At 34.1% G+C, this 13,443-nt stretch overlaps 1 protein-coding gene across 2 annotated transcripts; it reads left to right on the plus strand.

The window, feature by feature from the left end:
• Positions 1–4,523: 4,523 nt before the first annotated feature.
• Positions 4,524–11,294, plus strand: LOC110020205 (beta-galactosidase-like). Of its 2 annotated transcripts, none has more exons than XM_020718219.1 (19): positions 4,524–4,813; positions 4,913–5,008; positions 5,129–5,241; positions 5,346–5,412; positions 5,478–5,570; positions 5,657–5,800; positions 6,557–6,645; positions 6,824–6,929; positions 7,022–7,109; positions 7,256–7,374; positions 7,460–7,624; positions 8,587–8,756; positions 8,864–8,973; positions 9,052–9,161; positions 9,255–9,365; positions 9,448–9,549; positions 9,663–9,868; positions 10,276–10,594; positions 10,681–11,294. In XM_020718219.1, exons 1-19 carry the CDS (start codon positions 4,640–4,642, stop codon positions 10,819–10,821), a joined length of 2,523 nt encoding a protein of 840 aa, XP_020573878.1. In that variant the 5' UTR covers positions 4,524–4,639; the 3' UTR covers positions 10,822–11,294. The 2 variants fall into 2 exon arrangements, with proteins under 2 accessions (XP_020573878.1, XP_020573879.1); XM_020718220.1 differs by having other exon boundaries at positions 10,711–11,294.
• The last annotated feature ends 2,149 nt before the right edge of the window (positions 11,295–13,443 follow it).

Consider the following 13,443-nt stretch of genomic DNA (forward strand, 5'->3'; position numbering starts at 1 on the left):
ATCCCATTCACTAATGAAGATACCTCTTACCACTTAATGGACCAGTATAACTACATCGCCATAGCTACGACAATAATAGTGACATTTGACAATCTGGCTTGTTAATAGTCTATGACTATCGATGAACCCGAGATGATGGTAAATCATAAGTAGCTTAACCAAAAACATCATAACCAAAATTTAGGTTAGTTCACACTTAATTAATTTTCTTATATATTTCAGAGTCTCTTGGGGATATCACTCAACTTTTATCTAGAAATTAACTAATCTTGTCCATCTCATAAAAAAAAAATCATTCCAACTATTCTTGTCCTTTAATTTCATAAATTCATTTCATAAATCAATTTATGACCAAACCTACTGAATCCAATAAATTCTTTACAAAGCCCTTTAATCCAATTGATTTTTGCCCAAACTCCTCGAATTCTATCAATGTTATCCTATCCAACACTTTTTGAATTTACATTAAGTCTATCAAATCTAAATCTTTTAAAAAACGATCAAATTTTAAACTTCAGTGTACACCTCCCTCTTAGGGTTGGTCAATCCCTTTCATGGATCCCTCTATGATACATCTTCGTTAGACTGTAAGTCCCTAGCCTTGAATTCTATAAACAAGTCCTTACAACTCATTAACCTACCTCATTTAAAAATCCTAAAACACCAATATTGAAATATCCAAACTTGAAATCCTAAATAGTACAACCTAATACTTTAATCCATATTTTTCTTGAAATATCACAACACCTAGGATTTAATTCAATATGCTAGGGAATGATGGGCGGCAAGGCGGACGACCAACATCTGAGGTGATGGCGACAATTGTGAACTGCAGCGATGGCTGTCGACAAGCGGTGGTGACGGTGAACAACAACGGAAAGCTTGAGTGAGTCCAGGCGCGTAGCAAATAAAGGGAATGAAGTAGATGGAAGAGAATCGGCGGCGGTCATCAACAAGCAATGGTTTTTCGAACTTAGAAAACAAAAAATGAAAAAAAAAAAAAAAAAAAAAAAAAAAAAAGAAAAAGATAATCAACTTTTAACCAATATTTACACTTACGCCCCTGGAAAATTAAGTTTGTCATAAATGTCCCTGCATGGCTTGGGAATTACGCTGCAATTATATAAAGGAATTATGAGAACATCACCAAACTAACCGCAAGGTTTGGATCGCTTAGAAGTAGTAAACAATTGGGGCCCCATCCATTATTTATTGTAATATTACAATTTTCAACCCCTATATGTCTAACAAACAACGAACAAGCATTAATTGAAGATTGCACAATAATGACTGCTCAACTAACACACTTCATTAGTTGGAAATAATCATCAATTCAGATTCATTCTCACAACATATAAACTCTATTTCGAGCTTTATTAATCTAAAGTTTGCGCAATTTATGAATTCCCCAACTATAATCCCATATATATATATATATATGTGTGTGTGTGTGTGTGTGTGTGTGTGTGTGTGTGTGTGTGTGTGTGTGTGTGTGTGTGTGTGTGTGTGTGTGTGTGTGTGTGAATAACCTGGCTCATTGGTGCGGCCTCTGACGTAAGTCCCTCGGATCGGGGGTTCGAATCCCGTGATGTGGGCTCTTCGAATCAGAAGCAAATACACCAGGATTTTCAACCATTTAGAGAAATCAATATTTGGTGCCCATCGAACCAAATATCGATTTCACCTTTAATATATATATATATATATATGGATAAATTGAGAGTTGGCCAACAAATGAACAAATTATTGAAGTACTGTTATTGAATGTATTGCGTTAGTGGTCTCTTTTTCTTCCCCGCACGCAATTAAGGAATTCATGAGTCCTGTGATGGCTGGTTGGCGTGCTTCCTTTTGCAACCACCGTGGCGAAGAGAGCTTGCTCCTCCATCCGACCTAAGTCACTTTGGTCCAATTTCATGGATTGGGACATTTATTGTTAGAGTCATTTACACACATTCCAACCGATTCTTATGTATTTATATAATTAATATTTGAGTTTTAAGTTTTGAACATTTATGCCTCTCAAATTTTTTTATATTACATTAAAAAACATTATATGTACATTGAAAATGAATCGGTGTTGATCCTGAGGAGATTTGGCTGTCCAGAGAAAAAGAGTACGATAAAGGATGACCCATCGACATAAGACCGAGAGGCCCATTTAACTGATTGGGTGAGCCAAAACCGAGGGTCGATCAAGCCATGAGGAGGACAAGAAAAAAACCGAGTAATTCAAGCCCAACCATCTCGGGGGAGTGATAGAGGTCGTGTTAGTGAAGGATGATAAGTTTATCTTCTCTTTTGATTTCATCATTAAAGACATGGAGTAAGATAAGGAGATCCCCATCTTACTTAGCCGACCCTTTTTATCTACTAAAAGAGTAATGATTTATGTGAAAAGGATGACTAAGATGTAAATTTTAATCTTTTAAAATTAATGAAATTCAACCAACGCTCTTCTAATAACCAATGGCATGAGGTATATGTGGTGGCAAGGTTAGTTGATAGTTAATTTTATGAATTTGTGGAGGTAGGCCCTAGAGCAACATGTGGTTGAGGATGGTTGTGAGAGACTACGGAAGAATCCAAACTACTTCTAGAAATGATCCCAAGAGTTATTAAGGATAGGCTTGAGCTTGTGAACATGACTACCAATACCAAGCCTTTAGTGTTTTCCATAGAAGAAGCTCTAAAGTTAGAAGTGAAAAATTTTCTTAAGTACTTCAAGTATGCATCTCTAGGAGAATCTTCTACTTCTACTCTTATGAATACTTCTGATTTGAGGGATTTATAAGAGCAGAAGCTGATGATATTCTTGTATTAGAAATTTTTTTCTTAGGATTTATCATCCAAGTCAACCCCCCGACATATTCTTAAGAAGATTACTGTAGATGTGAGATGGTGAGAATAAGAAAATTCTGAATAAGGGTGGTCGGAGGAAAACATGTATTCAACAAGATCCAAAGTTAGGATGGAGATTTAATGAGTTGGGCAATCCTCCAAGATAGTTAAAATTTGAGAATATTGATCAAGGATTGTGAAAAGGCAATTTGATCCTGGAGGAAAACCTTAAGATTGATTTACTTGGGTCAGGCTAAGGACGTTAAACCAAGCCCTATTTGAGAGGCAACATAAGTGTTATCTTATATTTTGATTCATTTTTTATTATGATTTGTTTATATATTTTCTTTTAATTTATTTCAAATTTTCTTTGTGTGTTATTATTTCAAAATTCACTCATTCAACATCCAAATTTGAAAATTCACTCATTCAAAAGCCAAATTTGAAAAAACATTAGTTAGAGTTTCTGTAAATTTCAAAATTTCTTTAGCAATTTAAAATATATATAAACGATGGCGCTAATTTTATAAATAATAAAACACTACGTGCTATGTATATAATTGACCAAAAAAAAATAATATTAATGATATTTTTAATATAATATTAAAAATCTTGATATATTATAAATACGTTTTGCTAGTTAAATATTAAATATACAAATATATTTAAATTATGTGATGCATGTCAACCCACCTCTCTCAAATCCTACACACACGGCCTTCCCACTTTATGCCCTCCATACATTTCTTAAGGGAAAAAAATACCCTCGAGAAATTAGTTACATTAAAAGTACTGTTTAATTTATAAATTAAAGCAATTTAGGGTTTGTTTGGGGTAGTTCTAGCTTATTGAATAATCTACTAATAAACTGATTAAAAAAAATTTGTTAATAAATTATGTACGGTGGCTATTACAAATTTTTAATTTTTTGAAAAAATCAGACTGTTGTCAATAAGCTCCCACCACATTTATATAGATGTGATGTGAAAACACTGTTTTATGCATTTTGCAAACGCATAAGCTGCCAAAACACAGTTTACCCAAATAGACCACGTGCATTTTCAAAAGGCCACCGCACCAAATAAGCTGCCCCAAACGTGCCCTTAGTATGCCTTCATGCGGTCACTAAGAAGGAAGATGAAAAAAACATATTATATAAATTAATCTATTTCAACATATGTTATGGCCAATATAGTTGCATTTAAGAATGTATTTGACTAATACTATTTCGAAATATTCATATATTTTGCAGTAATATGAAACCATGGCTTGGTAAATCCATCGAAATTTAATTAAAAATTAAACTATTTCGAATAATGTAATTTAAAAATATTATTAGAGTAATGAATTTATTATTTAATTCTGATTTTAAATATGTTCCACGTCATACACAAGTGGGCCCAATCCACAAAAGTCGGCCCAACCAACTCTCCCCCAAGGCCTTAATATAAGCTCACCCCGCATGTCTTCCTAAACGCAGCCCTCTCCCTTTAAAGTTTCTCTCTCTAGAATAAGCTCTTCGTTCTCTCTCTAGAATAAATCTTTCCTTCTCTCTCTACTTGACGGCTGATACAGCCTTTCCTCCTTCGCTGCCACCACTATCGCTGTAATAAAAATTGCTCTTTTTTTTCCCCCGCGAAGATTGAACAAAACGACAGAAGAAAACAAAGAGGGAATGCAGCGAAAACAGAGAGAGAGAGAAGAAACCATTGCATTGAAACAATAAGCTGAGCGCTTCTCTTTTTCTAGCTGAGCTCCAAAGTTATACAGAGCACAGAAAAAGCTCTTCTTTGAAGCCATGGATTTGAAAGCTCTAGTGGGGCTTGCGCTTGCGCTGGCTCTTGTGCTTCCGCCATGGCTGCTTACTCCAGCGATAGCCTCTGTTTCTTATGACCGCAAGGCAGTGATCATTAATGGGCAGAGGAAGATTCTCATTTCTGGCTCTATTCACTATCCGAGGAGCACTCCAGAGGTGTGACAGAGGACAAAGTTGTTCTTTTGCTTAAGCTTCTGTTTTGATTTTTTTTTCTATAGTAATTTAGTCTTCTGATAGTTTTAATCTCGGTGTTAGATGTGGCCGGATCTTATCCAGAAGGCAAAAGATGGGGGATTGGATGTGATTCAGACATATGTGTTCTGGAATGGACACGAGCCTTCTCCTGGTCAGGTATTGACTTGAAAAAATAAAAATAAAAATAAAAAATTTCATCTTTCAACGAGTTCTAGCAACATTCATTAAATTTGTAAGCATTTTTTTTTTTCCTTAATTTTTGTTGATTTTTTTCAGTATTACTTTGGGGGAAGGTATGACCTGGTTCGATTTATCAAATTGGTGAAGCAGGCTGGCCTGTATGTTCATCTCCGCATTGGTCCTTACGTTTGCGCAGAGTGGAATTTCGGGTATGAATTTCTATCTTCTGCTGATAGAAATTTAAGCTTAACAAAATTCAAATTTTGCGGTTTGTTTAATTGTTTTTGAAGGCCCTCTTGGATTCTCTTCACAGGGGATTTCCAATCTGGCTGAAATATGTTCCCGGAATCAGCTTCAGAACAGACAACGAACCATTCAAGGTTTAAATTCTTCTAATGTTTGTATTCGTTGAACAATTTCTGATTCAATCTTGTTTCTGAAACAGGCTGCCATGCAAAAATTTACAGAGAAGATTGTATCTATGATGAAAGCAGAAAGTTTGTTTGAATGGCAGGGGGGTCCTATCATCCTCTCTCAGGTATTCAATTCTCATTTCAGTTAAGTTTCATAAACTTTAAAATTCTATATTTTTCTTCAAATTTTCCCTCATTTTTCTTCATCTAGATTGAGAATGAGCTTGGGCCAGTTGAATATGATGAAGGAGCGCCAGTGAAAGCCTATGGAAACTGGGCGGCTAACATGGCTGTTGGCTTAAAGTCTGGTGTTCCATGGGTCATGTGCAAGCAAGATGATGCTCCTGATCCAATTGTATGTTTATTTGTCTTTTATTCTTTTTTCATTTCTTCAAATTTATAGCTTTTATTTACAGTTCTCTTAAGTTTACATTCCCATTCTAAATCACATGAGAAATTATTAGGTGGGGAATGGGAGTCCACACACTCAGGACTTGTGTGTATGGCTTTCTTATTGGTTGTTTGCATGTGTTTCTCCATGACAGCTGCCTATTATGTTTGTTTCTGTTTTGCTTTTGACTTTTTTTTCTTTCCTTTTAAGGGCTATTTAGTTGCAAGTTTTATCTTTAATTTAGGCATAATATTGCCAAATAGTTAAATTTTAGATTTATTAAACCCTGGAAGAATTTGAATTTAAGAAATTTGTATCACTTCTGAAAGTGCCTTTTCTTCTCTTCTTCTCCTTCATTTAAATCAGAAATCCTAAAAACATTTGCTGAACAAATTATTTGTCTCCAATCAAATTCAACGTCTATTATATCAAATAGTTTCCAAGATTTAAATCTTACTGGTTTCCAGATAGTCCCTTATGGCGTCAGTCTTAATCACTTGATATGGGATACTGAACCAATAGAATTAATGTTGCTGAAACATTTTTGTTATTTTGTCATCATCAATCAAGATGCAAATTTGAAAGCAATATAATAGAATAATATCATAATGACTATTGGTCTCTATATTTTATTGTTTATCCATTTAAAAAAGTTTGTAAAGTTCTCTTTGTAGTCTTTATTTGTTGTTTTTTACAAATCTACCCTTTTTTACTTGACAGATTAATACATGCAATGGCTTCTATTGTGACTACTTCTCCCCAAATAAGCCTTACAAACCTACCATGTGGACAGAGGCTTGGACTGGATGGTATATTTGTTGACTTTATTTGACTATTATTATTGAAATTGTGAAGAAATATGAATGAATTAAAGATAATTTATGCTACATAATTTACATAGTTCATGTTTTGCATGAAAGGTTTATCCTACTAAATAGAAAATTTTGACTCTCTTTTTAAAGTAGTGTTTTTTCCATCTATTTCAAGGTTTACAGGATTTGGTGGCCCGGTTCCTCACAGGCCAGCAGAAGATATGGCTTTTGCTGTTGCAAAATTTATTCAGAAAGGTGGATCCTTTATCAACTACTACATGGTAAGAAATGAATAGATTTGAATGGATACAAAAGGCTAATTTGACCGTTAATCTCTTGCTAGATTTATGATTGAAATTTTTTCACTTTATAGTATCATGGAGGAACAAACTTTGGTCGAACTGCCGGCGGCCCCTTCATTGCTACCAGCTATGATTATGATGCTCCAATTGATGAATATGGTAAACATTACTTAGTGGTTCAAAAAAAATTAGCTGATATCCTTCTCAATTTTTAGTTTAGGATAAAAAATGTCTATTTTATGATTTTTGCTAGTTTCTAGGATTTTTCTTTTGGAGAAAATTAACATAGTTATTGTGTGCATTAGGCCTACTAAGGGAGCCAAAATGGGGACATTTGAGAGATCTACATAGAGCAATTAAGCTGTGTGAACCGGCTCTAATTTCCGGCGATCCTATAGTATCATCATTGGGAAATTCTCAAGAGGTTAGTCTATGAAAATAATTATGTTTTATCAAATAATAAATTTTTTGAGTAATTATTTGCAAGCTCATTAAAAATTTCTTTCTAGTCCCATGTTTTCAGAACAAATTCAGGTGCTTGTTCTGCTTTTCTGGCCAACTATGACTCAGGCTCTTATGCCACAGTAACTTTCAATGGAGGGCACTATAATCTTCCTCCTTGGTCCATCAGCATCCTTCCTGATTGCAAAACCACAGTTTTCAATACGGCAAAGGTGAGTCAAATGAATTATGCAGCTTCTAGTTCTTACTGCTTTTCTTTACTGGGATTTTATTTCTTTCTTCTTAAATCAAATGATTAATGTTTAATATTAATCCCATTTTTATTGCTAAGATGATTTGTATTTTGTTGATAACATGAATATAACTCGTTTTGGTTGTTAAAAGTTTCTCATTTTGTGCTAAAAATAGGATTTTAAGTTAAAATGGGGATGCAAGTCCTACTCTGAAACTATGAGGCATGCATTTGTAGAAGATTTTGAAGATAGAATTTGTCAATGTTTTGAGCAAATATGTTAAATGCCTTTTTTCCTTTGCTTTCATTCCAATAAAGAATAGTTTGTACAATCTATTTTAGGTATCCTAATAATACATAATATTTTGATACATATTTCTAGTCTAGCCATTCAACTATAAAGAAAGAATATGTACAATTAATATATAGAGTTTAATTCAACAATTTAAATAAGAAAACTCTTAATACTGCCCGATTTCAGTTTATCTTGATTGATACTTTTAGCTAACCTAATAAATATTCCTAATCTAAATAAGGAGAGAATATAGAAGAGAGAAATTTGAAAATAATTTAAATAAGGAAAAATAAGGGAGCTTTTAATTATAGGAAACTTCTAATTCAGCTGCATGATTTTTGTGATTCTTCAAATCATATAAAGCTACATGTGAATTTTCTCAATTATAGTGGCATTCAAATTTCGCTATAGTAAATTGTAGACAAAGCATAAAAATGTACTATAATTAGGTAAATTTGGGCTTGGTTGAGGAAAAAAGAAGGGCGATTAGAGGATGCCCACAATGTCGGGTATTATTGGGGTGGGGTGGGGTAGGGTGGGAAGGGGAGAGGGGGAGGGGGAGTTGAGCCACAACTCAAATCCTAATAATGCCCTATAAAGTACCCTTTACATGTGTGATTATACCTTATTTTCACCACAAAATGCAGGTAGGAGCTCAGACTTCATTGATGAAGATGAGTTGGGTGGGTAGCTTTTCATGGCAGTCCTACAACGAAGAGACCAACTCTCTTGATGATAGTTCCTTCACAAAAAATGGATTGTATGAACAAATTGGTCTAACATGGGACAAATCTGACTACCTATGGTACACAACTTAGTAAGTTTCCAATTCATTATGCCCATTATTACCATTATAACCTTCTTCAATACACCTTATATTACATTTTTTACACCTTTTAACTCTATCATTCTTCTGTTTTTCAGCGTCAACATAGGCCAAGACGAGCAATTCTTGAAGACAGGAACCAACCCAGTCCTCACGGCTCTATCAGCCGGCCATGCAATGCATGTTTTCATTAATGGGCAATATGCAGGTAGATAGTTTTGCTTACTGAAATATTAAAATTTTTTAAAGTAATCAATACATTGCTCTATTATATTATTGGTGGCAGGGAATGCTTATGGTGGTGTTGATTCTCCCAAGCTAACATACAGAGGAAATTTGAGAATGTGGGTTGGAAGCAACAAGATCTCTATACTAAGTGTGGCCGTTGGTTTGCCAGTATGCTTTGTTACACTTGAATCTCTTTCTGAACAAAATTTAAATTCTGCTCAAATCCAATGCCTCTATTTTGATAAACTTTGGTTCATTTAGAATGTGGGAGATCATTTTGAGACTTGGAATGCTGGAGTTCTTGGCCCCGTGACACTAAGCGGTCTTAATGAAGGAAGCAGAGACCTTTCTCATCAGCAATGGACTTACCAAGTTAGTTACTTTGCTTTCCTCCATTTATTCATCCCTAAAAACAGAAGAAATTAGCACTATCTAATTACTGTGATTGATGCAGATTGGTATGAAAGGTGAACACTTAAGTCTTCATTCACTTGATGGAAGTTCCTCAGTTGAATGGGGAGATGTGTATCCAAAACAACCCTTGACATGGTTCAAGGTGAGAGCTGAACCTCCTTTGTTGTTGTGAAAAACTCTTTTGAAGTTCCAATGTCTAAATTTGTGTGAGCAAATGCATATTTCTTAACATTGCTGTATTTTTTTTCTGTACAGACCTTCTTCAATGCTCCTGGTGGCAGTGAGCCGTTGGCTCTGGATATGAGTAGCATGGGAAAAGGTCAGATTTGGATAAATGATGAAAGCATTGGCCGTTACTGGCCTGCTTACAAAGCTTCAGGCTCATGTGGTGCTTGTGATTACCGCGGTACATATGATGAGAAGAAATGTCAAAGTAATTGTGGAGATTCCTCCCAAAGATGGTGAGGTGTTTCATTTCATATGTTTCTTCATTTCGTTTAAAATAAAAAAATGTTGGGAAATAGATGTAATCTAATTTAAATTTTGAGTGTGAAAAATAAGAAAAAAGTAGAAAAGAAGCTCAACACACCAGAAAACTCATTATAATTGTATATAGGTTTGCGCAAATGTTGGATACATCATTGTTGATTTCATTATGATTTGACGAAGGAGAAATTACAATCTTGATTATGAAATAACCATTTGGGGCCTTCATTTAATCTGCTGATCAGTAGCTTATAGTGATAAGCAGCTGTATAGCACGTTTTTCTTATATATGATAATAACCAGGCCAGAAAATAAAATAAATATTACATTTTTTTCTGGCAACATCATAAAAATGAATCAATAACGGTGTAAAATGTAACAGGTATCACGTCCCACGCTCCTTCTTGAAAGAAACTGGAAATCTGTTGGTTGTGTTCGAGGAATGGGGCGGCGACCCTAGTAAGATTTCATTCGTAAAGCGAACAGTAGAGAGTGTTTGTGCTGAGATTGCAGAATCACAACCGACGGTACATAATTGGAATGCAAAACGACATGGAAAGCCTAAAGCTCATCTTTCTTGCCCTGCTGGTCGCAAGATGAGTAACATTAAATTTGCTAGCTTTGGAACTCCAAGAGGAGTGTGTGGGAGCTACTCAGAAGGAGTCTGTCATGCCCACAAATCTTATGATGCTTTTCAGCAGGTAACTTCTTCCTTCTACAACAATGAAGTGTTTTTATTGGGTACATAAACAAATTGAACTGATTTAGTTATTTTGATTCTTCCAAGGATTTAACTCGGGATGATGGTATATTGCAGAACTGCATTGGCCAGCAATCTTGCGCAGTAGTTGTTGCTTCTGAAGTTTTTGGTGGAGATCCATGCCCTGGAACTATGAAAAGGCTTGCAGTTGAAGCCGTTTGTGAGTAGCAGACTGATGAACTAGTTCCAATCAAAATACTAGATATGATATGATACATATCATATGAAAAGTATGAAGTCTTTGTCATGGCTGTAAGAGGGGACAGTTGGTGAGTTGCAGAAACTGCAACTTACTGATTGATGGAGTTGAAATTTACAATTAAATTGAGAGAGAGAGAGATATAGAGAGGGAGGGAGGGAGGGAGGGAGAGAGTTAGCGTAAATAGGTAGCTGGCTTCTTGAAGTCATATTATAGTTGATTTCCTGATGATTGGAGGTATTTGGAAGTGTGTAGTTGTGACTCTGCATTTATCTTGAGTCCAATACACCATTAAATTTGCAAACCCAGGGAAAATCCTTGGTTTGCTGATAATTGTTGAGAGATGATAATATTTGTTATGAGTTGTTATAGCTTGTCATGAAATACATATGAAATGTATACATCATTTTTCATTTTTTAAGTCTCTTATATGAAATAAAGCTACTCATTTGTTTTTTTTTTTTTTAATTATTACTTCTAGCTTATTTTATTGTGCACCAAGTTTATGGCACAGAAAATCACCTTTGTCTCCTATTTAAATACTTATGTTGTCAGAGATGTTTATTGTCATAGCATTGACTAAAAAATCTCATTCACAAATAGCGTTAAATGTTACAAGCAAATCATTAGAGTTATTAGATTTTTTATGTGAAAACTCTTAGACAATAAGAAAATAAAAAAATAATCTAAGGGGATTGGTGCTGATGAAATAATTTCGCTATTAAAAGTCTTATGTTACAAAGTATACTTTTCAATTAACCAGAGATAGTACTAATTCAAAACAAAAAAAAAAAAGAATGGAAAAAAATATATTCCATTGTGGAAGTTTGGGTCCTACGATGCATGAATTGTTATTAAAAAATGATGAGGGTCGTTTTAATGATCAAGAAAACAGGCACTAGTTATCAATATTTAATGAAACTAGACCTTACCAGGCATCGAACGATATATGATTAGGAGCATTAGATGTTGAGCAATACTTAAGGATTTGCTCAATCATTTTGTAGGTAAGAGTGGAGATAAACAATTATGAAGGCCAACATGGAATGCTAGTAGTTGAAAGTAGTTGGACATTATGAAGCTCTTGATGTTAAGCATTTGTAAATATTGAAGGTTTACTTTGTTGTTCTTATAAGAGTAGAATTCATCAACCAAAAAGGAAAACATCCCATGCTAATGGCTAATAGATATTATACTTTGAAAAAAGTGTCAATCTAGATTCAATTGAGGACATTAGGTGATGTTTGGTGAACTACTTGATTGTTTTTATTGTAAGAGGAGAGACTAGTGATCAGGAAGGGCAGCATAAGATGATTGTGGCTGACTAGTGTTTGACATTGAGAGTCATTGGATGATGGTCAATTAGTAACTTCAGTGGCCTTCAATTATCTCTTTAATTTTTCTCATTATTAGAGGAAAAATACAAGAGATGAATGTAAGCATCAGACATCAAAGATTGATAAACATTAGAATGTGACTAACATCAAATGAAAATAAACTTTAAAGTTTGCATCGTGTGTCAATCAATGATCTTCTAAATCCTTTTGTTGGGAAGATATTATTAACTAGGAAAGTGAGTGTCAGATGTCAGTACTTGAAATACATGATATTCATAGCTTCAAATGATTATCAACTATGAATGTTGGTAATTGAGTGACTCTTAGTAGTATACTTAGTCATTCTCTTTATATGAGAGTTGATTGTTGACAAAGAAGGTTATTATTGGGCATTAGTTATTGAAAGTTCTCAAACCTCTGCATTTATCATAGAATAATTGATAAGAAATTTCAGAGCTTGGGTGATCAAACTTGATCATTATTAACGAAGTGTCGAGGGTAGGGTGGAGGCCGATACATTATGTTGAGTTTAAGAGTGAAGAACTTGAGTAATAATTTTATTATTATTTTTTTAATGTGCCACCTAGCTCACCAAGAGCAAGGACCACCAAATCATACTTAAACTAAGATCCACAAGGCCCTAATTTCAAAATTGTTACAAATAAGTCTCTAAATTTTATTTATCATCATTTATCTTTATTACATGCGGTCACACCATTTTTTGAATATAAAATTAAGAAGTAGAAAAGAATAGAGAGGAAAAATTGTCCCAAAATTAATTATATGAAGTAAATTGTTTAAATTTTAAATTTGACTTGTAACTCTTTCTAAGTCCTTGTTATGGACGAAATCCTCATGCTCGTTCGTTCCATGGCCGAATTTTTTCCTTGCATATATCCATTACTTTCAAAATTTCGAAATTTTTTTTTTTTTTGTATTTAATTCCCTTCTTTAATCTGCTTACTTTTGGTTGAACTTCAATATTTTCATGCATGACTGAATTGTTTAAGTTTTCATAGGCTTTCGTCCTTAAATTTTGAGTAGGTCCAAATTTGCTTAAAAACACTTGTTTTGTTTTTTGGGTTGAAATCTTTATGGATTTAAAGTTCATTATTGTGCTTAATTATTTTAATTTAGGGTTGACGAAATACTTACTAAATTTGCCTTAGTATTCCTTGGTAAATTGGCTTTGTTGTTCATATAAATTGAGGGGAATTTAGCTTTTTTGCATTAATTCTAATTGAATCTAATTTA

The sequence above is a fragment of the Phalaenopsis equestris genome, unplaced genomic scaffold, assembly GCF_001263595.1.
Source record: "Phalaenopsis equestris unplaced genomic scaffold, ASM126359v1 Scaffold000094, whole genome shotgun sequence".
Taxonomy (NCBI): domain Eukaryota; kingdom Viridiplantae; phylum Streptophyta; class Magnoliopsida; order Asparagales; family Orchidaceae; genus Phalaenopsis; species Phalaenopsis equestris.